The 22,260-nt window shown below is 37.0% G+C and overlaps 1 protein-coding gene across 1 annotated transcript in view; it reads left to right on the top strand.

Moving 5' to 3' along the window:
• The first annotated feature begins 494 nt into the window (after positions 1 to 494).
• Positions 495 to 22,260, top strand: part of greb1 (growth regulating estrogen receptor binding 1) — a 45,102-nt gene continuing 23,336 nt past the window's right edge. Inside the window, exons 1-9 of the mRNA XM_056477559.1 lie at positions 495 to 671; positions 11,449 to 11,608; positions 12,065 to 12,169; positions 12,672 to 12,848; positions 16,458 to 16,640; positions 18,085 to 18,207; positions 18,339 to 18,464; positions 20,163 to 20,285; positions 21,842 to 21,937. Coding sequence (XP_056333534.1) covers positions 11,452 to 11,608; positions 12,065 to 12,169; positions 12,672 to 12,848; positions 16,458 to 16,640; positions 18,085 to 18,207; positions 18,339 to 18,464; positions 20,163 to 20,285; positions 21,842 to 21,937 — 1,090 coding nt within the window. The 5' untranslated portion in view covers positions 495 to 671; positions 11,449 to 11,451. The remainder of the gene's footprint in view (positions 672 to 11,448; positions 11,609 to 12,064; positions 12,170 to 12,671; positions 12,849 to 16,457; positions 16,641 to 18,084; positions 18,208 to 18,338; positions 18,465 to 20,162; positions 20,286 to 21,841; positions 21,938 to 22,260) is intronic.

Below are 22,260 nucleotides of genomic sequence, written 5' to 3'. Positions count from 1 at the left end.
CAGTAGTCGAGCTCAATGTATGATGCTCATTATTATAATAAAGTCACATCAATCTTATGATAAATTACATATTCTCATCTTATAACAGTGTTTGCTATATGAGACGTGGAAACACTGGGACCCCTAAATATAGGAAACGTTAAGAGAAAAACAGTTTGATTAAAAAAATAAAATAAGACACAAAAAGCACGACACAACCAAAAACCGAGTGTATGATTGCTGCTGAATTCGTTTTTAATTAGGCCACAATTAAAATAGGCTTGCTCGCTGAAAATACCCTTAGTTTTACCATAGTCACCATACTCAAGAAGCACATATGAGTATGTTATACAAATGATTCAAAAAACTTGCCTGAAGTTTTAAACACCTGGCTGTTTTCAAGAATTGTTTGTCCCAAAATCCCGCTCAACAAGCTGTAACGTTGGGCGAAACCATCTCCACAGGGACTTGAGGGGGAGAATGAAGGGTCGAGACCACCACACAGAGAAAAAGGGGTGACCAGATCGCAGTAAGAAATCATGGCTTGCGGCCAGCGGCATTTTCACAGAGTCTGACCGCCAGTGACCAGCGAGGACGCGGCTCAATCGCGCATCTCGGAGATATGTACATGAACAGTGCGATCCCTGCCGATTTCCCCTGGAATATCTGAGTGATTTCACAATCAACTAACGGTGAGTTTGTTCTCGTCTTTAATGTGTTTATTGCATTGCCCGATTTGTAATAAATATATAGGAAAGATTCATTTGCCATCTTTGGTGCATCCTTTCTGAAACTACCGCTAAACACGCTATGATCGAGTAGAATTAAATATCAATAATAATAAAGAATATATGGAGAATAATTATAAAGACTAAAAATACTTTTTAATAAAAGTAATTTAGTATCATGTATGCTATAGTCTAACTTTTAGTTACTAATGTAACTTTTAATTGCAAAGACAGCAATCTCATTCATTCGAATTATAATGACATTAAAAGAAATACGTTATTATCACAATATTTGATCGTCTATAATGTAATTAACAGGCACCATTAGAGATAGAGTTAATGCAAATGTTGTCTCTAATTTGAAATTGGTTTTATCAAATATTCCATGCTGACAATGCTAACTTGTTGCACTGAATAACGCTTTGTAGAGATTTACATCGATCAAAATGTGATTCAATTTATTGTTCATAGGAAACTTTTGTGTTTACCCTGATCATGAAGTTATTGCATTGTAACTCTAACTAACGTGTCTAATAGAAATGACAGTGGCCGCGTATTGCTGTTCTTATCTTATACAAGTAATATGCTCTCTTTTATTGCGAAAGAGTATGAGCTTGATTTAAAGTAGACACTGATTTGTCGGATTTGCCACCATTTCCCACTAGACAACACAAACACACAGTTTATCTCTTATTTTCTCTTAAGGACAAACGTTATCTGTTGCTTTTGCATTGAGTTTCCTAAAACATGCTTTAAAACCTTTGTTAGTTCACCATAAATTATCCAACCGGAAAAAAAGACATGTAGTTTTTTTTTTACAAAACTACAATGCATTTTTTACTTATATTAAATGCAATTTAGGGCTGCACGATGCTGGAAAAATTACACATTGCGATTTTTTTTTTTAAATTTGCGATATACAGTATGTTGTGATATGAATACAATTTCACTAGATGAGTTGAATAAATGTTTGTAAAGAATCTATAATGTTAGATTGATTGGGCGGATTCTGTAGAGTGCATAAAATATAACAAACAATCTAAAAGCATAGATGAATTCAATAAAGGAAAATATGCTAATTAAATAAACAGCATTTTATTGTTTATTGTTTTCCCAAGAGTCGAAATGTGTTCAGGTATAAAGAAATTCAATAATCAAATGGAAAATAATGCTGCATAGTCTTTGTCTTATAAACAATTCCTTAAAATTAATCGTTATTAATTTTTTAAAGTTTCAAAAGGTACATTTTCCAATGCCTAATGTTTTTAAAACCCTCACACAGTCACAGGCCTTAAAAAAACACTTGCAAAAAGATCAGTTATAATCCAGACTCAACATTGCATATACTTGCGATGTGATTGCAAACATTCAAAAACAAATTCACATATTACATACCACATTCACATACTGCAAACACTCCATGGTACAAAGACTCAATATTGTAATAGTTATGTCTACATAACTGTTTACTTGTCTGTTTATACTACAAGTGATTTTGCACTATACACTGCTAACCCAAAATCCTCTCTTCTGCACAATTTAATATAGTTTGAACTATTTCATGTACAAATATATAATTGATTGAAGTTATGTACAGTTTTGTGCAGTCTCAGTTTGAGTACGTGTAGTCAACTCTTTATGGTTATAGTATATTATAATCAAACATGGTTAACTGTTGCATAATCAATAGTTGTTTCTTCTTTACTGTATTCTTATATGATTATGTTAACTAGTAGGTAGCACCGTGGTCTGAGACGCATTTCATTCCATTATATGTCCACATATGTAGCAGAATGATAACAAAGCTTGGCTTGACTTAATAATAATTTTCTAGAGGTAAATTTGCTTCAGTACAGGTTAGCTAGCTATATTTATATTGGAAATTTGACTCTTTTTGTTCAGGTTTGAGGGCTCAAGCAGCAAAAAGGAATATGTCATTTGTCACTGCCTCATATGCGTCTAATCAATTTGACATCATGTATTTAAATGACCTTTTTATAAAAATGCAAAAATGATGCATTTGGAGAAGCAGGAAAGACACAGCTTGTCTAATGTGGACATGCTACATCATCTACACATTACAGATTTTACTGATTTGTTTGAGTATATGATTGAGTAGCATGTCTTAAGTATATTGCTTGTGTTTCTCTTTATTGAATGCATAATTTTTGCATGTTGTTATTATTGCATTTGAAAGAAATTTAGGCTTCTTACGTTTGATTGGTGGACTGATTGAGTATTTTAGTTTTACTAAAAAAGCCAACTGATATCTCAAGAAAGCATATCCATGAATTATATTTGGTATTTCATATGATTTTGTAGGGAAACAGACTATTTTTCGGACGATCAGACTGTACAAATCATACGAATGACATTTTTCTAATTAAAACAAATTAGGCATCTTTTCTCCAAGACATGCAATAATCGCCATGAGTATTGGAAAAGCCACCAATGAGCCATCAATCCCTTACTCTGTCACAATACAATAGGCTTTTCAGCCTGAAAAAAGAGCAAACTGAAGTAGTAATTATAGAAATTGCTAACAATAGCCTCAGGGCATCTTAAAACTCAGGATTTACTACTTACTTCAGCTGTCAGAAGATGACATAGATTTGTTATTAATACCATGTGTTATAGGTTTGTCAGTGGGTTTTATAATGTGCTTTTCAATACATTATTAAAGAAAAGCTCTGTGGTAACATAGCTTGAGGAAAATTGGATTTTTGTTGTTAAATTAAACAGCAACTTCTCACACCCCAAACATTCTTATTTAGTATTTTTTCATAACTGCTTCATTAATTGGGATTCACGTTGCAGAGCAAAAGCAAAATACCTTGTTTTACTCATGCATTTAAATAAAAGATTTAAAATTATTAGGAAAATCGTAAAGATACCAGCTGCAAATTAAGCCCCGTTCAAGTTTATTGTCAGTCTGATAACTATATAAGAGGTAGTCAAAAATACATTTAACTGGGTTGCTTTCATAGTCTAGATTTTCATGTGACCACATTCCAGCAGGCACATGACGTCAGATTGACGTTGTACCCCCAACGTCATGGGACATTGCATTTTGATTGGAAATGAAAATTGGGTTGATGCCAGAACCCAAAGTCAGGCCGACGTCAATGTCCAACGTCAACTGACATTGCATTTTGGTTACTTTCCAATGCAACCTAAAAACAACAAAATATCAGCGTCTAATGATGTTACAGCTTGACGTTGTGTGGACATTACCAATATGACGTCTATCAGAAGTTGAATTTTGGTTGCCATACCTGACGAATAAATGTCAGGATTTGACGTCAATGTGATGTTGGTTTAAGATGTTGGCTCGACGTTGGATTTTGGTCACTTTCCAACACAACCTAAAATCAATCAAATATCATCGTCATTTCACGTAATTATTGGTTGTCAAAATAACATTGTCTTTAGAAACTGGTGACCTAAATCTAACCTAATATTAATGTCTTATAACGTTGTGTGTCTGCTGGGATGATAAACTGCTCTTAGTTTATTTTCTTTAGCTGTGATTTATAGTATAAAATGAGTTGTTGAAGCACGCTAGCCAGATAAAATTCAAGCTTTGCCATCTGAAAAGATAAATCTGGTTTAAATAATCCAAACATATGTAAAAAAAACTACTATTTTCTCTTCCTAGTCCTGATTCTAACACAATCCCAAACTAAAGTTTTGCAGCGATCAGGCCAAATAAGCTGCTGCTCTCCATAGTTTTCTCACATTGATATGCAAGTTTCACAAATTCATTTAACAATAGATGGAGATGCGTCTTCCTCATCAACTTGTCAGTTTATTGCCAAAGCACATCTTTATTACCGGCTGTAAACAGGGCCTTCCTGGATTTTTACACTATGGCTGCAGCACTTTATTTGTAGATCACCTTAGATTTTGGCGGGAACAGTTGGTGTTTTGGGCTGTGTGAAGAAACTGACAAGATTCAGAGCCAGAAGGATATTTTTTTAAAGGACAGATGCCGTTGGTGAAAGTCTAATGTTAATGATAGCTTAATTAGGACAGGTGGTCTGTTTACAAGCCATGTGAATACTCGGTTCATCAATTTAAGATGATAGTATACCAACCAAACATCTTAGTTTTATCTACAATTTTTTGCTTTCTTTCTCTCTTGCCAAAAATAAGAACAAATTATTCTCACAGAATGCAACACGTCTTAAGATTGGACAAAAAGACCTGTCTGAATGCAACTGGCCATCCTTGAAATGTGATCTCTTGCAGGGGTCCAGAGGTCAGAGGCTAAAGGTGATGAGAAGAATGGAGCGGTGCTATCTGACTGCCCTTCTCAGCCTCTTTGTGTCCATTGAGCCTCTGGCTGGACCATGCCTGAGCACATCAAAGCACTGCCCAAACATTGTTTGCCAGCCCTGACCTTTGGCCTGTTGCTATGCGGCAGGTTTCACGCAGGAGTGTGTGTGTGCGTGCCAGTAGAGAGCGAGACAGTGGGCAGAGGCGAAGCAGAAACCTGCTGTGTCACCCACTCTCTGCTCAACAATTACATTCAATAAGTTTCCTCTCTCTGTTTGGGGGCTCTTCTGCTGGTCGTCTGCTCAGTTTTATTGTATGTGTGAAGCGTGGAATGACCCCAGCCCCCACTTACACACACACACACAACTCCCAAGGCTAAAAGTCTTAAAAGCCATCCACCCCCTTCTTCCAGACCCTTTGGAGGAGAAAAATGTAGTGAAAGTATCAGTTTTAACTATTCAGATAGCAATTTTAGAGAGAGCATGGATGACTTGAATGGTAAACATAATGGATAGTTTGTCTAACTAATTTTAAAACAAGAGTGTACACCTTGTATATACTTTTATATATACCTTTGTAAATACAAGAATAGTATATTCTTGATTCCCTTCATGATTTTCAGGTGTTTTTTTAGGATTATAGTCTTGATTCAAGTATCAGATTCTGTGATAGTAGATAATAACAGCTGAAATGTCTAACTGTTTGAATAGTATGTGAAATGATAAAAGAACCAACTAATAAATCAAACATTTATATGTTAACGTAAAAAAAATGTGGGTCCGGCAATATTTTTTTTCCCAAAATAATTTATAATGCTAATTTTGTGGAAAAAATATCTATCTGAATTTTTAGGTTGTTTGTTTTAATTTAATTGTGAGCTTCGTGGTCGTAGAGTTGAATGTTCAGCAACCATTTACTCATCAGTGTTACATTGTTTATATGTTTATTTTAATGTAGATTTACTTTTGTTCAATTAAATTGTATTTAATCACTGTGTTTGTACTGAATTTATTGTCTTGTTTCTAGTCCAAATATCTACATTTCAAAGCAAAAGACTGATTATTTCATTTCCGCCGCTGGCAGATAATTTAGCTTATTTTAAGGAAAATCTCTTAATTGTGACTTATTTCTTCTGATGGTGAAAACAAAACAATATTTTTACTTGTTCTAAGATTTTTTTTAGATATTTGAACTGGAAACAAGACAAAACAAAGGCATTTCTTTTCTATTGTGGTTCATCAATTTCTGTACCTCCATACTGTTAGAGCCAGAAAACTTCCAAATAGTGCTATTCAAACTTGTGAAACGGTATTCATATCGCAATATTTAACGCAGAAAAATAAAATACCGCAATATCAGATTTTTCCAACATCATGCAGTACACATTTTTTTCTATATGGTTTTACAATTGGTTAGACCCTCTCTAGAAGGCCCTGATTGTTCCCCTCTGCTTAGCTATAACAAGTCCTTTGCGCCATTATACAACATCCACCTACAATCATCCTTGTCAAATTATTGTCTTGTTGTTGTTGTTGTTGTTGTTGTTGTTGTTGTTGTTGTTGTTGTTGTTGTTAGATAAAACTTATTGGGAAGTATTGGGTCAGTGTGAGTCAGCTTTCAACATGAAATTGAGGAGACAAATGTGTCTCAACTGTGGCTCTTTCTGGCTAATTCCTCCTCATTTGAAGTGTGAAGAGTGTCGGAAGGATCTGTAGACAGAGAAGGACAGGGCTGTCTGTAGGAGAGAAGGCCATAAACAGAGTCACAATAGTCGGGTGATGTTGTCCCAGTGGGGGGGTCCGGTAAAGATGAAAGCCCTCGTCACCTCCCCGTTAGGAAGCTCAGTCCTGGAGGATGGGGCTGTTGAACATCCTCTCTGCTATCACGTCTTGCTCTTTTATCTCCTTGACTATCTGCAGACTGTCTGTGCATTTGCATTTGTTTTCTCCTGCTCAAAAAAAATACTAATATGTTTTGGGTTCCTTATGCCATTGGCTTCTGATTTGCTCCAAATGCCCCAAAAATGAGATAAAGCAGATTGGTGATTTGTCATAAGATCCCAAAGATTCTGGCAAGCAACATAATAGATTTCACTTTTTAGCTATAAAGGTTTTATTGGTGGTACTGGTTGATGTTTATATGACTTGTTGCTGGCCTTCTTTGTTTTAGGGTGTTAGTATGTTGTGAATTCCTAATGTGTGTTGGGGCAGGGAGAAGGAACATATGGCAGAGAGCATTTAAAGGAAAGGGGATTATGTCCAAGGGGCTTTTTTTCTGCCCCAGAGCTTTTTTCATTAGTGGCTTCATTGCCCTGCCATTCACACGGTTGGGCAAAATGCACTTACTGCTATTCTGAACACATAAAAATAAACGAAAATGTATTGTAGGTACATGTAAAATATAGGCAAATGGTAAAGGAGTATATTTTTCAAAGTGAAAACATCAACTCACCCTCATGTTGTTCCAAACCTGTAAAACTGTTTCCTTTTTGGAGCACAAAACAGATATGGTAAAGAATGGTTCTCCTTTTCCATGCTGATGCAATGAATCAGGTCTGAAGCTACAGTATCAGGCTTCTAAAAGAAAAAGAATAGAGCTATAAATGTTGTCTATATTACTTGTATCGTTTTGTACAGTTTACATAACTGCTAGAAGTGATTCTACATTTAATTCAATTCAATTCACCTTTATTTCTATAGCGCTTTTACAATGTAGATTGTGTCAAAGCAGCTCCACATAAAAAGTCATAGTAAATTGGAACAGTGTAGTTCAGTTTTTAGTGTTTAAATTCAGTTCAGTTGAGCTCAGTTCAGTGTGGTTTAATAATCACTACTGAGAGTCCAAACACTGAAGAGCAAATCCAACGATGCGCAGCTCTACAGATCCCGAACTATGCAAGCCAGTGGCGACAGCGGAGAGGGAAAAAAACTTCACTAATTGGTAAGGGGAGGCTTTACAGAAGAGCACTATATTAGTACTCATTTGTGGGAATTAAGAAATCTTGAACTGATATAGATATGTTTTACTTGGAATTGTTCATGTTTACAATGATTCTTACAATTATACAATTAGGTAAACTCTAGCTTTCTCGTGTTCCCGGCATCCATTTGGATGTTTTCAGATGAATTTACACTATTTTCTTAATGTTTTTGTATGTTGTATGTTGTTCTGTATGATATATGACAATTTTTAGAACACAACTTTAAAATGTACTTGAAACTTAAAGTACTTCTAACTTTCTAAATAAAAATATCAACATTACTTTTAATTAAACAAATGTGAGAGTTACATGGGATTGACTATAAAAACTTCAGTCCTACAAATTAAAAGTGTAATTTCCCTTTCTCCGTTGTTATTAAGATGTATCGTCTGCAACTCAATCACCAGTGGACAAGAGATGTAAATGGGATCTAAGCTTAGAATTAATTGAGATTTAAGCTTCCAGAGGTAGTACTGGCAACCTATTAACCCAACACATGATTGTTTTGGGGCATGTAGTGGGAAAGCACACCAAAACAAGCTATAAATCATTTAAATGTGCTCATTTCATTGTGCCATGAACATTTCCTGTTTGTTATCAAACTATTTCATAATTCAATCATAACTTGATGTTAAAACAGCTCTCATAATATTATTGATCAATATGTGGCTCTTTTTGAATTCTCTGTAGTTATAGAAATTAAAAATGTAAAACAGGAAATACGTTGGGACCATAGTTTTTGTTTACATCCCTCAAAATGGTCTAGTCATTCATACTTCGCTACATGATTCAGATGATTCAAAGGTTGAAATAGTAACGCAGTAATGCAACAGATCATGGAAAATTCTGGTGCACATGACTTTTGAAGTCTTACAATAGCATTGTATGATTAACTGGACATCCGTGCAACAAACAGAACCCATCATTTACTAGTTATACTATAGTAAACTGTTAGTAATTGGTATGCTCCATTCGGTTTCTGGTGTACTTTAATCACTTTTTCTGCTTCCTATGTAAATGACTAATGGATTTGCAATGGTCACTTTCAAGGTATACCGCGGTTTGGAAAAAATATCCAAAGATGGTGTTTTAAATTGTAAATAAATCTGTTTTTGAAACTAATGAAGACAATAGAAGTCAATGAGTCATTTTATTATTTAGCCTGACATGTTTACTGCTCCAAAATATCATAAATCTTTTAAAAAATAGAATATATTGTTTTCAAAAGGGGAAAAAAGTTGTTGTTTTTTTTATCCAGACATTTAAAGAGAATATATATTAGAGCAGTAATCACAATACCGTGATATCGTGAAACAGTGATCTTTTTATCTAAGGTTATCATACCATCAGCATCTTATACCGGCCCATGCCTAGTCCACAGTATTCACTGTGATAAATCTCTGAGCTGTTAACCATTGTGACTAAATTAAGTCTATGTGTTGAATGGTTTAAAATCATTGCTTATGTTTGGTAAAAGGTTATGTGGTTGTGTGTGTAATTGGTATCAGTTGTCTCTATATTCTACTTTGGTTTAATATTGTTTTGATATATCATAGGCTAGTTTTGTGAAATGGATGGAATAACTTATTCACTGATAAGGTGAATGAAAAAATGATGTGTTTGTGTTAAACAAAAGCTGGGGCATGTAGCAATATTTTCCGAAACACTTAGCCTGTTATTCACAGAACGTTCTCATAAAAATATATATTATTCATCCTGTGAGCACAGTCTTTCCCAGTTTCTAGCATTTTGTTTATTGTTGGAGGTAGGTCATTCTCCCTCCCTCTCTCTCTCTCTCTCTCTCTCTCTCTCTCATTCTCTCTCTCTCCCTCTCTCTTTCACATAGTCTGGGTCAGAACGCCCTGACACTGGTTCATGGTGACTTTATGAGGTTGCAAATTGGACACTCTACAAAAATCCACTATTTCTATTTCCTCTGAGGAAACTGGCTCTCCGCACACCCAGCTGTAAATGCTTTGAGTTCAGTCTTGTTCTGTGATAATCATATTTACTGACCACAGAGAGAGGTTGATTGCCTGATGAGTCACTGACATTAAATCAGCTTATTCCAGCCAACATCAGGCTCCATATCCAGAGCTCTGTGTTTGTGTGCAGTCACAATCACATGTCCTCAAATGACCTCTGTGTTACAGCTGTTTGTTTTCTTACAGAGTTCCCAGATTAAACTATAGTTTAATGTTAACAGGGAAAATATGCAATGAATAATCGTTTCGTCAAAATGTTATATTTTAATTTAAAATTGTGTTGGGTATTTTATACATTTTATTTTTATATATATTTTTCTTTCAAAAATTATATTACTATTATAAAAATATTCTATAATGAATTTGAATTAAACACTAATTACAGAAAATGATACATTGCAAAACATAATTATTTAATTCATTCATTTTCCTTTGGCTAAGTCTCTTATTTATGATCAGTCGCCACAGCGGAATAAACTATTCCAGCATATGTTTTATGCAGCGGATGCCCTTTCAGTCGCAACCCAGTACTGGGAAACACCCATACACTCTAGCATTCACACACACTTATACACTACGGTCAATTTCAAGAGTTCACACTTGCTGATGATTGATTATAAAGCTTGTTTGGCATGGTCCTGGGAGAGAGCCCTGAGCTCATAAGATCCTTGAGCCCGGGGCTCCCTCTTGTTTGCAGGGCAAAAGGGGAGTTTAAGCTCAGGTAGATCTCGAGAATTCCCCTGCTGTAGTAGTGAATGAACAGATAGTGATTGCTCTTAAGAGATAACTACTTACTTGAAGCATGTCTATGGTGCTGATTTGGATTAGTCAATTAACAAAGGTTGCATGTTTTTGGACGGTGGGAGGAAATCAGGGAACCCAGGGGAAACCCACGTGAGCAGGGGATAGAACGTGTAAACTCTGCACAGAAACATCAGCTGGCTTGGTAAGGACTAGAAATAGTGACGTTCTTACTGTGAGGCAAAAGTGCTAACCACTGGGCCACCGTGCCTCCCATCTAGGAAAGGAGGAGCAGGGGTGGAAGGGGGATTCTTCAAATGAAGATGGCTGTAATATGGAACTTAGGGTATTTATAGTGGCTTAGGAATCGTCTGATTGGTGAATCATAAATTGGATAATGTGGGAACAGCCGCAAGCAATCATAAGCACGTGATCCTCTCGGAATTAGTTTATAACTAATCTTCACTTACTTTATTCAATTCACCTATAGCGCATGTCTTTGGACTGTGGGGGAAACCGGAGCACCCGGAGAAAACCCACACAAATACAGGAAGAGCGTGCAAACTCCACAAAGAAATGCTAACTGGCCAAACTGGGACTCGAACCAGCGACCTTCTTGCTACAGTGCTAACCACTGAGCTACCTTGCCGCCTGCAAAACATAAATGATTTGTTAAAAATCTTCAAACCATTGCTGTTCAGATGAACACTTTTCCTGAAGTAGCCATATTCATTTTTTTCTCTCCATTCTATTAAAGGTCATGGGGAATTCCTATACAGGACACCTTCAGAGTACTCGGTTTGAGGAAGTGTTGCACAACTCCATAGAGGCGTCGCTGCGCTCCAACACAGTGGTTCCCCGACCAGTGTTCTCTCAGCTGTACCTGGAGGCAGAGCAAAGACCTTATTCTCATGAGGGTGAGCTTTTACAGTCTTCCATGACAGTCCTTTACACTCTTTCAAACACATCTGTTCATTTGTTTTAAGGATTTGAGTACTGATCTGACAATGGACCCTTTTTACATTTCCGGGTTTCTCAATAGCGGAAGTCATCATAATTGGCTAAAACTAGAGCTCAGTGAATGGGAGAGTACAACAAAATTTTTTATAATCCTATTTGGTGAAATAATAAAAGTATAGAAATAATAAAACTCCACGATGGTGTTATCAAGACCTTTAGAGAAAGGAAAGAAATTGTTTGAGTTTGAAAACAACAGCCATAAGTGGTATTAAAAAAAATTGTAATTTGATGCAAAGATGATATAATACATACAAAAATACATACAAATATGCATCCTTTTTTTTGGAATAGGATCTTGAACCAAATATTTTTGGTTCCAACTTACTTATGTTCATTACTTTTATTTCCAACAGGTCGAGTAGATGAGGATGAAGATGAAGAGGACGGCTCGGATTCAAACAGCCCTCCAATCCCATATCAGATGAAATCTCCACCAGAGGGTTCATGTACTACAGATGGTGAGAGCCAATATAGTATTGAAACATGACTATGTTTAGTCATAATTCATCACATCTTCAAGGCATTTATTTATGATTGGGATTTATTAAGTGTTCACACTTGCTAAACTCACCAAAATCTTATCACGTTAGGCTCAGCAAACTGTAAGGCTTGAAGCTTACATTCCTATAACAAAACAAATGTAGATTAGTATCTGATGCTTTAACATGAATATAAGTGTAGTGAATATGTCACTGTTAGCTTTCTCTTTAAAAAAGTTCATTTGCAAACATTCATGCAGTGCACACACAATAAACACAAATGTTGATGACGTTGCTGCATATAACATCATCATATTAATTTAAAGAACATGGAATATATTCACTCATCTTCAAATTCCCAGAGGTTCCGGGAAATCTCAGGACAAGCAAAAGGTTTTGAAGTGTAATGCAATTATTGATCAGGAGTATGGAAGTTAGGTTAATTACTTATACAATTAGTGACCAGACTTCTGCATTTTAGGGTTCTGTCAGGCGGGTAAAGACCTTCGGCTGTCATCAATGGCTACAGAGAGTTTGGAAGTTCCCCCTGGGTTTCTGCTCGTCGGAGCCAAATCTCCCAGCGTGCCTGATCACATTCTGGTGTGTGCAGTGGACCTGCGCTTTCTCCCCGATGAATGTGGACGTAATGCACTTTTAGGTAAGGCACACTGAACCTGATGCACCAGAATCTGAATACCCTGCATTTAAAAAAGAGAGAGTGTGAAAGAGATTTTGAAAATAGAAAAGCCCAGACTTATGTCAGGGTACCCCAACCTCATTCAGCTACATTTTCAATTGTCAAAAAGACATCTTAAAAGTAGGGCTGCGCAATTATGCGATCCAAAGGTGATTTTCATGTGCATTTTGTGAGTAAAGCCAGTTCTAGTAAATCTCCAGCATGTGCTTTCAAATCTAGTAACATTTTATTACACATAGTCATAGTTCACTGACAAGCTTTTCAAAATCATCAAACCACATATAATACATTTTATTTTTTACTCTAAACTCTAAACTTTGAAATAAACCCTTCTATTAGATGATTTTGTGATTATTAGTCAAACTGAATCTACGCATGCCGTTAAATCTTCCTGTTATAATGGGGATTTCCTGGGTTTCTTCTTTGTGGGTGTTTGGACTTTCCACACGAGAGCACCCTCTGCTCTTCGTCGGAGATTTCACACAACTGTGCTTTCCTGACGAGATGCATGACGATCGCAGATAAATTGCCCAGCTCTAATTTGCAGGTATTTCATTCGATAGAGAGAATAATAGATAGAGAAACAGTGCATTGGCGTTGCACTGCTCGATGGTTGCAAAACCAGCTGTTCTGACATAGTTTCCAGGTGGTTCATAGGGTGTTTTGGGGCATTGGTACACATTTGATAGGATGTTGCTATTGGGTTGCTAGAAACACAAGTGGTTGCTATGCAGTTGGATAGTGGTGTGCTATTAATTGCTAGACAGACAGACAGTCAGAATGAGGTACAAACAGACATACTGGTTGCTAATTAGTTCATAGATAATCCGTGGTGATTTGGTAGGCGGTTGTTCTGAGTGGATGTTAAGAAGGCACTGATATACTTCAACTAAAATCAAAGAACACAAAACAGCTTGCCCAAATGAACTCTCTGGCTTTTGATCTGTGGCTATTACATGAAAAGTCAAGGTTTATGTTAATGCACTGAGGAACTCTGCCCCTGGTCATATTCTGTGTTCATTCCATCAAGGTCAATCTGTTTTAGTTTATTGTAGAAACTAATAACTCTAATTGAGAGCAACATTGACACAGTTTTTCATGTTTAATACCATAAGGTGCATGATTTAAAGAAATCTACTTTATGGAGTGCTATTTAAATAAAATGTGACTTTACTTGATTGGAAGGCTGAATAGTAGAGCTCATGCAAATATCCAGTCATGTTATATTGTATATTTATTAGGGTTGGGTACCGAAACTCTGTGCCATTATGGCACCGGTACCTTTGTAACCGGTATGCACCAAAACGAATCAGCATATGAATTTCGGTGCCTAATTCCGGTGCCACAGGTACTGCGACAAGAACGCAAAGCAGGTCGCACACCAGAAGGGCCGCTCGGTGACGCACAGCGTTGCGCCACACAGCACCTTGCATTTTAGAATTCTAAACATAGGTTTCTATCAGAGTACAAACACTGGCGCCACAATTCGGCGGCTGTCCACAGTGCCCAGCCCACGTCTCAAGACACTGTTCATATTTCTACCGCACCATAGAGCGACATTTGAATACTTTCATTTTAAATAACATGCGAATGTGCGCATCTGGTGTGTGATACTTTCAACTGTCATGTGCGCCCCGTGTTGCGGCTCTGTGTGACGCCCTTAAGAAGCATCAAGGGGTGCATCAAAGGCACACATAAGTACGCGTTGTGTCACACCATCTCTAAATATTTAATTCTATACAGCTTTGAGGGATACAGACACCGTCACCAATGTCAGGTGTTTGTTCTTGTTGCTTATAGAAGGCAAAGCGCGCAGTATGGCACATGCGGTAAGCGACACCCTTCATCAACACGCCTGATCACATTCATCTAATTTGCTTAAACTAAGCATTCTAAAGTATGGCTATATTTTACAAGCAAGGATTCTGACACACCAACATGCAGCAAATGCATTACAAAAGTTGCGTGTAAGGAGGGAAACACATCAAACTTATGAAATGTGAGGGCTCATGGAATCAACTTAAAGGTGAGGAATGGACTGTCTTTGACAGCTTGTGACAGGTTAGTCGCAAGCTAATATATTGTTAATAGCATAATGCAAACCTTGCATTCATGCTAACAAACAAATGATCAAAAGAAATATATTAATGCAATTCAAATATATAAAATATGAATTGATGTTTACTTTAAACTTATTATAAATATATATTTATATTGTTCAATTCCAATGATTCATAAAAAAAAAAAAAATTGTCAAATAATTTTGTGGTTCAGGTTCAGGCACCGGTACTGTTTTAAAAGTATTGTTTTAGCACCGGTATCGAAATAACCCCAAACGATACCCAACCCTAATAATCATATTCATAAATAATTTAAATGTGTTTATTGTACAACATTGGGGAGAATGTAAAAAATGTCAAACAAAAATATTTTGAAAATATAGAAAAAAAAATAAGAACAACAAACACGCACGGCAAATGGAAAAGATTCACTAAAATAAAGAATCATTGCACATCAAGTCAAAAAACTATCAAATGCCAACAAGAAGTGTAGATTTAAAAATAGATAAAGTAGATGCAGTTCTGATGTGCACTGGAACACTATTCCACAACTTGGGACCAACAACAGAGAAGGTACGATCACCCCATTTTTGACACATGACCTGGGAACTTGTAATAAACCAGAATCTGCGAATCTAAGCACTCTTGACTCAGTATATGGTTGTAACAAATCGGATAGGTATTGTTGTACCAGATTATGAAGCGACTTATAAACAAACAGCAACATTTTAAAATTAATTCTATATTTGACTGGCAACCAATTCAACGGAACCAAAACAGACGTGTTAGCCTTATATTTGTGCTTCCCATAAACTCAAGCTGCTGCATTTTGCACAAATTGCAGACCTGTAACATCTGACTGAGAAGCGCAAATATATAATGTGTTGCAATAATCCAATTGAGACGTTACAAAGCGATCATAATCGTTTCAAATTTCTTTCGAGACAAAATTGGACTTGCCTTCATCAAAAGGCAAAGATAATAAAAACAAGACTTGACAACAGCACTTAACTGCTAATTAAATAAAGACAATACTGATTACCGTACTGATACCATATCGCCTAGCCCTAACAGATAGCCATACAGACAGATGGGTGGATAGATAGGAAGGAAGGCAGGCAGATTGATAGAAATATTATTTATAATAGCACTGTAGCTACCATATAGCAACAGCCCCTGGCAACATATCAGCCAAAGAGACAGAGAGAGAGAAAATGGGAAAGCCCTAAGCAAAGAGACAGCTTCTGGGTCAGGGTACCCCAACCTTGTGGGACCACGTTTTCAATTGTCAGAGAGACATATTTAGATCTTTAATTTGGGTTTCTATTGGCTTCAGCTCAGCATCCTCGCCCCCACTGACGGTTTGTGACTATGGAAACTGGGTGCTCAGCTGGGTACTGTCTACACTACGCCTCTATTTTAGATAACTGATCTTGGTCTTCAAGGAATGTAGACAGAATCTGTGCACTCAAAGGCAGCAGAAATTCACCGAATGTCTTGCCTGTTCTAGGTTTCTCAGGGAACTGCATGGGCTGTGGAGAGAAGGGCTTCCGCTACTTCACAGAGTTTGCCAACCACATCAACCTGAAGCTCAGCACACAGCCCAAAAAGCAGAAGCACTTAAAGTACCACCTGCTCCGAAATGCACAGGGCATTCTGGTCAAGGGACCACCAATCTGCTGGAAAGGAATAGGTAAAGCTGAGCAGAACATTCTGCACTGCTAATTGTTATGAATGGGCATCTTATTATAGCAGCGGGTAGCATCAGCCACACATCTCTGGTGGATTATTGACAGCTAGAGACTAGGAGGAGGGTTAATTTGACCCTGTTCAGCATCCTGGGTCAGCCTGACCTATTCACAAGTGCTTGCCTTCTGAGACTGACAGTCCAGATGGCCGGCACACCTAGTTAAGCTCACTGCTGCCATGGTGACATCTCAACACTGGACCAAACAGCATTAGTAGTGTGTGCATATATTCAAAGAGTATTACATGCTTTACAAAATAAAATAGGTCTAATAGAGTTTAAAGGCCCATTCACACCATTGAAAGAAAGTATTGTGATACGGTTTTAGTAATTAGTCTATTCTAAAATAAAAACTGCAAATAAGGTGTGCACATTCCACAAATTCCGCTAGGGCTGAAGCGTATGACAAAAAAGGCAATCATAAGCAGAAAAAAAAGACATGTTTGCCGTGATTTGTTTGTTTATTTTCAGACCAGCACAACCCTAATTTTCACATTTTGCGGCATGTCATTTAACTGCAAAATCCATTTTGTGGACTTGTGTGTTCCGGTGAAAAAGAGGTGTGTCAAGATGCATTGTTGGCGCATCGCTATTTTGAGAACTGAAATAGACAGTGAATTTAGAAATAGTTCTGAAACAAATGTTTGCACTTAGCAAACAAAATTAAATATGTAGGCTAATAGATGTCTTTAGTGGAGTGCAAACAACACCGTTTACTTATCCAAGAAAGTAAAGGAGTAAAGAGTAAAAGTAAAATAAAAAGAGAAAGTAAAGAGGCTGATTGGAGGAGGCTCATTCTTTATCCTAACTGCAGATGGTCTGTTTAACTGTTTTCCCGCTAGTAAAGCATTCAGTTTTTCCACTTACAAATTCCACCATGTAGCTAGCAAATGACGCAACTGACTCTTAAAGGAAATGGGAGATGAGACTGATTGATTTAATGCACGTTATGCTCAAAACACACCCATAACTTATTAAGAGAATAGACACAACCCTGTTAGACCATGCGCCGGGGCGTAAAGCATATTTTTCCATCCTTAAAATAGCAAAAGTTCATTCAAACACGCCTTTAATGCTTTTGCACCATGCATTATAGTCTTTGTGTCTAGATTGTTAAGATAGAACCCAAAGTCTGTACTCTAATAAACTGCTTCAAAAAATTGTAAGACTTGTTAAACGATTTTACAATGAGGTCTTCATCACCTTTATTAGGTACAACTTAAGTAAAGTACTCTTTGTGTGAATTCTGAAGGTCTTCTGAAGCAGTTGTTAATATTTCCTAATCCAAAAGCGAATGGTGGAAAGATCCTTACTAGCCACCAAATGTCAGAAGAAAATTTCTTGCTATGCATTATGTTTTACTGTTGCTTTTCCCTCATTTAATGTGCAGACAGCCGAATGAGAAATGCAGTCAGTAATATAACTGCCGGACCAGAGGAGCAATCAGCACATGGACCCAATGACCTGCTCTCCAATTCAGGACACATGCCTTTGAACACAATTAACCACACAGGTACAAAAAAAGGCTTGTGTACAAGTTCTTTAAACTTCTCTTTTTCTTCAGCATGTATAATGACTGCATTGACTTCCAAGAACCTCTTTTGTCTTTCAGTTGATATATTTTATGCTATCCCAATTACTCAGATCTGAACACCCAACACCACACATCTGACGGTTCCCCTCCCATTACTAATGGCAGTCATGTTCCAGCTCAACCTCTGCCACAGCCTGGAATAGTTGCCACTGGCCCTGGAAGGCCCACAGTAATAGGTAATACTGCCCTCCAGCACTCACTATTCACTCAGTGGTTTTACTTGAAGCTTAGATCAGAGAAAGGGAAACCTCAATTTTACAGAGGCGGTCCCTTAAACTAATCCCCCCTCTAGGCTTCACACCTCCAGTGAAAGAGAGCCCCCCTTTGGAAAAGTCTAATGCTTTAAAAAGAGGCAGCTGTATTGTCTTGCCTTTTCCTCCTCCTCTTTTGTAGTTGGTGTCTGTTATTATTCAGCATTTGGGGCTGTAAAAGATCCCTCTCTTTTCTTTCAACACTCTCTGCCTATCACCTCCATAAAGTGGTGCTGTAAAGTCTCTTCCCTTCTCTCCCCGGCTCTCTGTCTGCATTGTAAAATGTGAGACTTCCTTCCTGATGCTTTGGGTTTCATTAAGATTTAACACATTTTCCCTTTTTCTTCAGCTTCTCTTTGCATATAAAGGGACACATGCACTCGCTTTTACAGTCTGGTTAATGTGTAACATAATAATCACTTCCTGCTTTGAAAGTGAATACTTTGCATACATCGTTTTAGACTGCCAAATGGAATATTAATACAAAAAGAAAATGGTCAAATTAAACTTTAATACAAGCTTATCAAAAATTGTATGATATTGTAAAAAGTAATACAAAATCTGTTATATATACAGTACTCAGCAGTATACCCCTCACAGATCGCTCTTTTAAATTAATATTTTCTGTAGGATGCTTTACAATAATATATTTGTGTATATACTTTACATTAGTTCGAATAAGGGTAAAAGATTAGTACACCCAAATTAATATGTTGGGAGAAAATATTAAATAAAATTTTAATAAACAGGAAAAATCAGAAGAAGAAATATAAAAAAAACATCAAATTTGATTGAGATTTTGTAGTTTGTAATTTTTAGCAACTCGTTTGAATTTATATGTATCATGTTTCTATCACTAAAGAGTTTTATTGATTAGAACTTTTATTTTATTGAATATAGCTGTTTAATAAAACCATTTTGTTTAAATGCACCAAACGTTATTAACTATATATTCTGACAAATTATAAAAAAAATAAAATTCATTTTTAAAAGGGGGTGTACTCATTTATGTGCACTGTATGTATATGTGTGTGTGTGTGTGTGTGTGTGTATGCACAATGATGGATGAATGGATGGATGGATGTATGGAATGGTAGATGGATGGATAGATGGATGGAAAAATAGTTGGATGGATAGATGGATGGATGGATGGATGGATGGATGGATGGATAAATGGATGAGTGAAAAGAGAGAGACAGACAGACAGACAGACAGACAGACAGACAGACAGACAGACAGACAGACAGACAGACAGACAGACAGACAGACAGACAGACAGACAGACAGACAGACAGACAGACAGACAGACAGACAGACAGACAGACAGATAGATAGATAGATAGATAGATAGATAGATAGATAGATAGATAGATAGATAGATAGATAGATAGATAGATAGATAGATAGATAGATGGATGAATGGATGGGAAAAAATGCATGGATAAATGTATACACAGAATGATGAATATATAGATTCATTCATTTTCCTTCGGCTTAGTCCCTTATTCATCAGGGGTTGCCACAATGGAATGAACTGCTGAATATATAGATTTTTATTTTAAATATTGGATGGATCAATAGATAATGAAAATATCTTATTGACCAGTTGTGATGCTTTACAAGGTTCCATGGCAAATTCTGGGCCCCCCAAGAAGAGACACAAGGGATGGTCTCCAGAATCGTCTGCTCCTACAGAAGGGACCTCCAGACCTGTTCCCAACAGCACAAGCAATGGCACTAAATCAGGTAGACACACTCAAATCTCTGTAGTGCCCTTATTTACCACTCAGACTGTGCAGTGATTCAGTCTGTCCCTCTGAATAAGAGCACAAACAGGATTTAGGGACATTGGAGGCTTAGCCCAGAATCATGGGGGAGGTGGGGGATGGAAATTTCCCAAAGTGCTCAGTAAGAATATTAAAAGATCTGTGAACAGCACAATTTGGGTTTCATTCAGACAGTATTTCAACCTCAACGTTTGTGACGTATTATTAACCACGGAAGCAAAAATCCAAGTGATCAGGACTTGCATTCTTGTAGAAACTCTGTTTGATTTAGTTAGATATTTGTTAGATTTAGTTAGATATTACAATATTGGAGATATTGTAAAAAAATAATGAAAAGTTAGCGTAAGTGGCCTTATGGCTAGGAGGTTTTTACAACTCAATTTGTTTCAACTTAAAAACCTCAGTAATCTACACCATGTCTCTGAGTGCTCAGAATGTGATGTGATCTGACTGCAGTACAGGCTCTGCCAAAGAGGACATTATAATTGATATATATATATATTTGCTTTTCAGCAAACCTGAACAGAGTGTTCTTCAAATGCTTTTCACAGGAGAGCCCTGAGAGCAAGCATACAAAATAAGAAACAATATTAGAAAAAATATAATGGACGACACACGAGGATTGATCAATTCAGGTGTTACCAGAGACAGTGGTTCCCAACATTTTTTCCATTAAGACCCGTCTTTACATATAAGGTCCATGACACACCAAAAAGTCCACATTGTTGTCACCTTAAGGGGGTCACACACCAGAAGCGCTGCTCGTTGGTGTGCCACGCAGCGCCATACATTTCAAAGTTCTAAACATAGGTTTCTATCAGGGAACACACACACCAGCTCCGCAAGTCGGCAGCTGTCCGCAGCGCCCAGCCACGACTCACAGGACACTGTTCATATTTCTGTTGCGCCACAGAGCGCCATCTGAATAGTTTCCTTTTAAATAACATGCGATTGTGCGCATCTGGTGTGCGTTATACTTTCATCTGTCATGTGCGCGCTGTGTCGCGGTGCCGAGCAGCGCATCCGGTGTGTGACCCGCTTTAGTCTATGTCTCAGTCATAAAAATGTGCTGAACATACCATATAGACTGCGAAATAGCATGTCTTCTACACTACATATAGGGAATGAACAGTCTATATCAGCAGATATATATAATCTATATTTGTCATTCAAAATAAGAATACTAATTTCAAAAAATACTACTTTTATCGCTTTTTTGGTTTTATTCTTATGCATTGACTTGTTCACTAAACTGAACATCAAATTAGAGCAATCTTTCACCTATTGAAACAGATTCAATATGGTGAATCTAACACCATGGTGCACAGGTCTTTCTACAGAACACTTTCCAAGTTCTTCCTGTCATTTTTCAAACTGAACCTGATGTCACATTACATAAATAAAGGCTTTTATGACATAATTTACCATTGTGTGCAGAGATAAATGTGCTTGTTTGGTGGTGTATTAATGCAGGTTTACAGCATATGCATCATTTGTGAATGTGTTTGTTCTCAGCTGAAACCGGGGCATCTGGGTGTTTGTCTGTGGAGTCTGTCACAGTGCCTGATCACCTGCTTCAGACTTGTGGACTACGGCCGGTCATTTTTAAAGGTAAATTCTTAGCAGTATTTTATTTTTGCATCCTAATTTTGCCCATCAACCCAATAATTGAACATTATTTGGGCAAATGTTAGGCGTTACAGGTGAGTGGGCTTGACAAACCACCTGTAGAAAAGACTCTTTCATCTCTCTGACACTGTAACTGACACTTGCACCAGTTTTACACATTTGCACCAGACACTTTCTTATAATCACTCCATATCACTCTCTAAAAAAACATTGTGCATTTATAAAGTGTGCTTCATAAAGGTGAGTGGGCTTGACAAACCACTTGTAGAAACATTCTTCTCTCTCTAAAAAAACACTCCCCCTCT

This window comes from Danio aesculapii, chromosome 17 (assembly GCF_903798145.1).
Source record: "Danio aesculapii chromosome 17, fDanAes4.1, whole genome shotgun sequence".
NCBI classification, from domain to species: domain Eukaryota; kingdom Metazoa; phylum Chordata; class Actinopteri; order Cypriniformes; family Danionidae; genus Danio; species Danio aesculapii.
The sequence above is the reverse complement of the archived record's forward strand: the minus strand, read 5'-3'. Positions and strand labels throughout refer to the sequence as shown.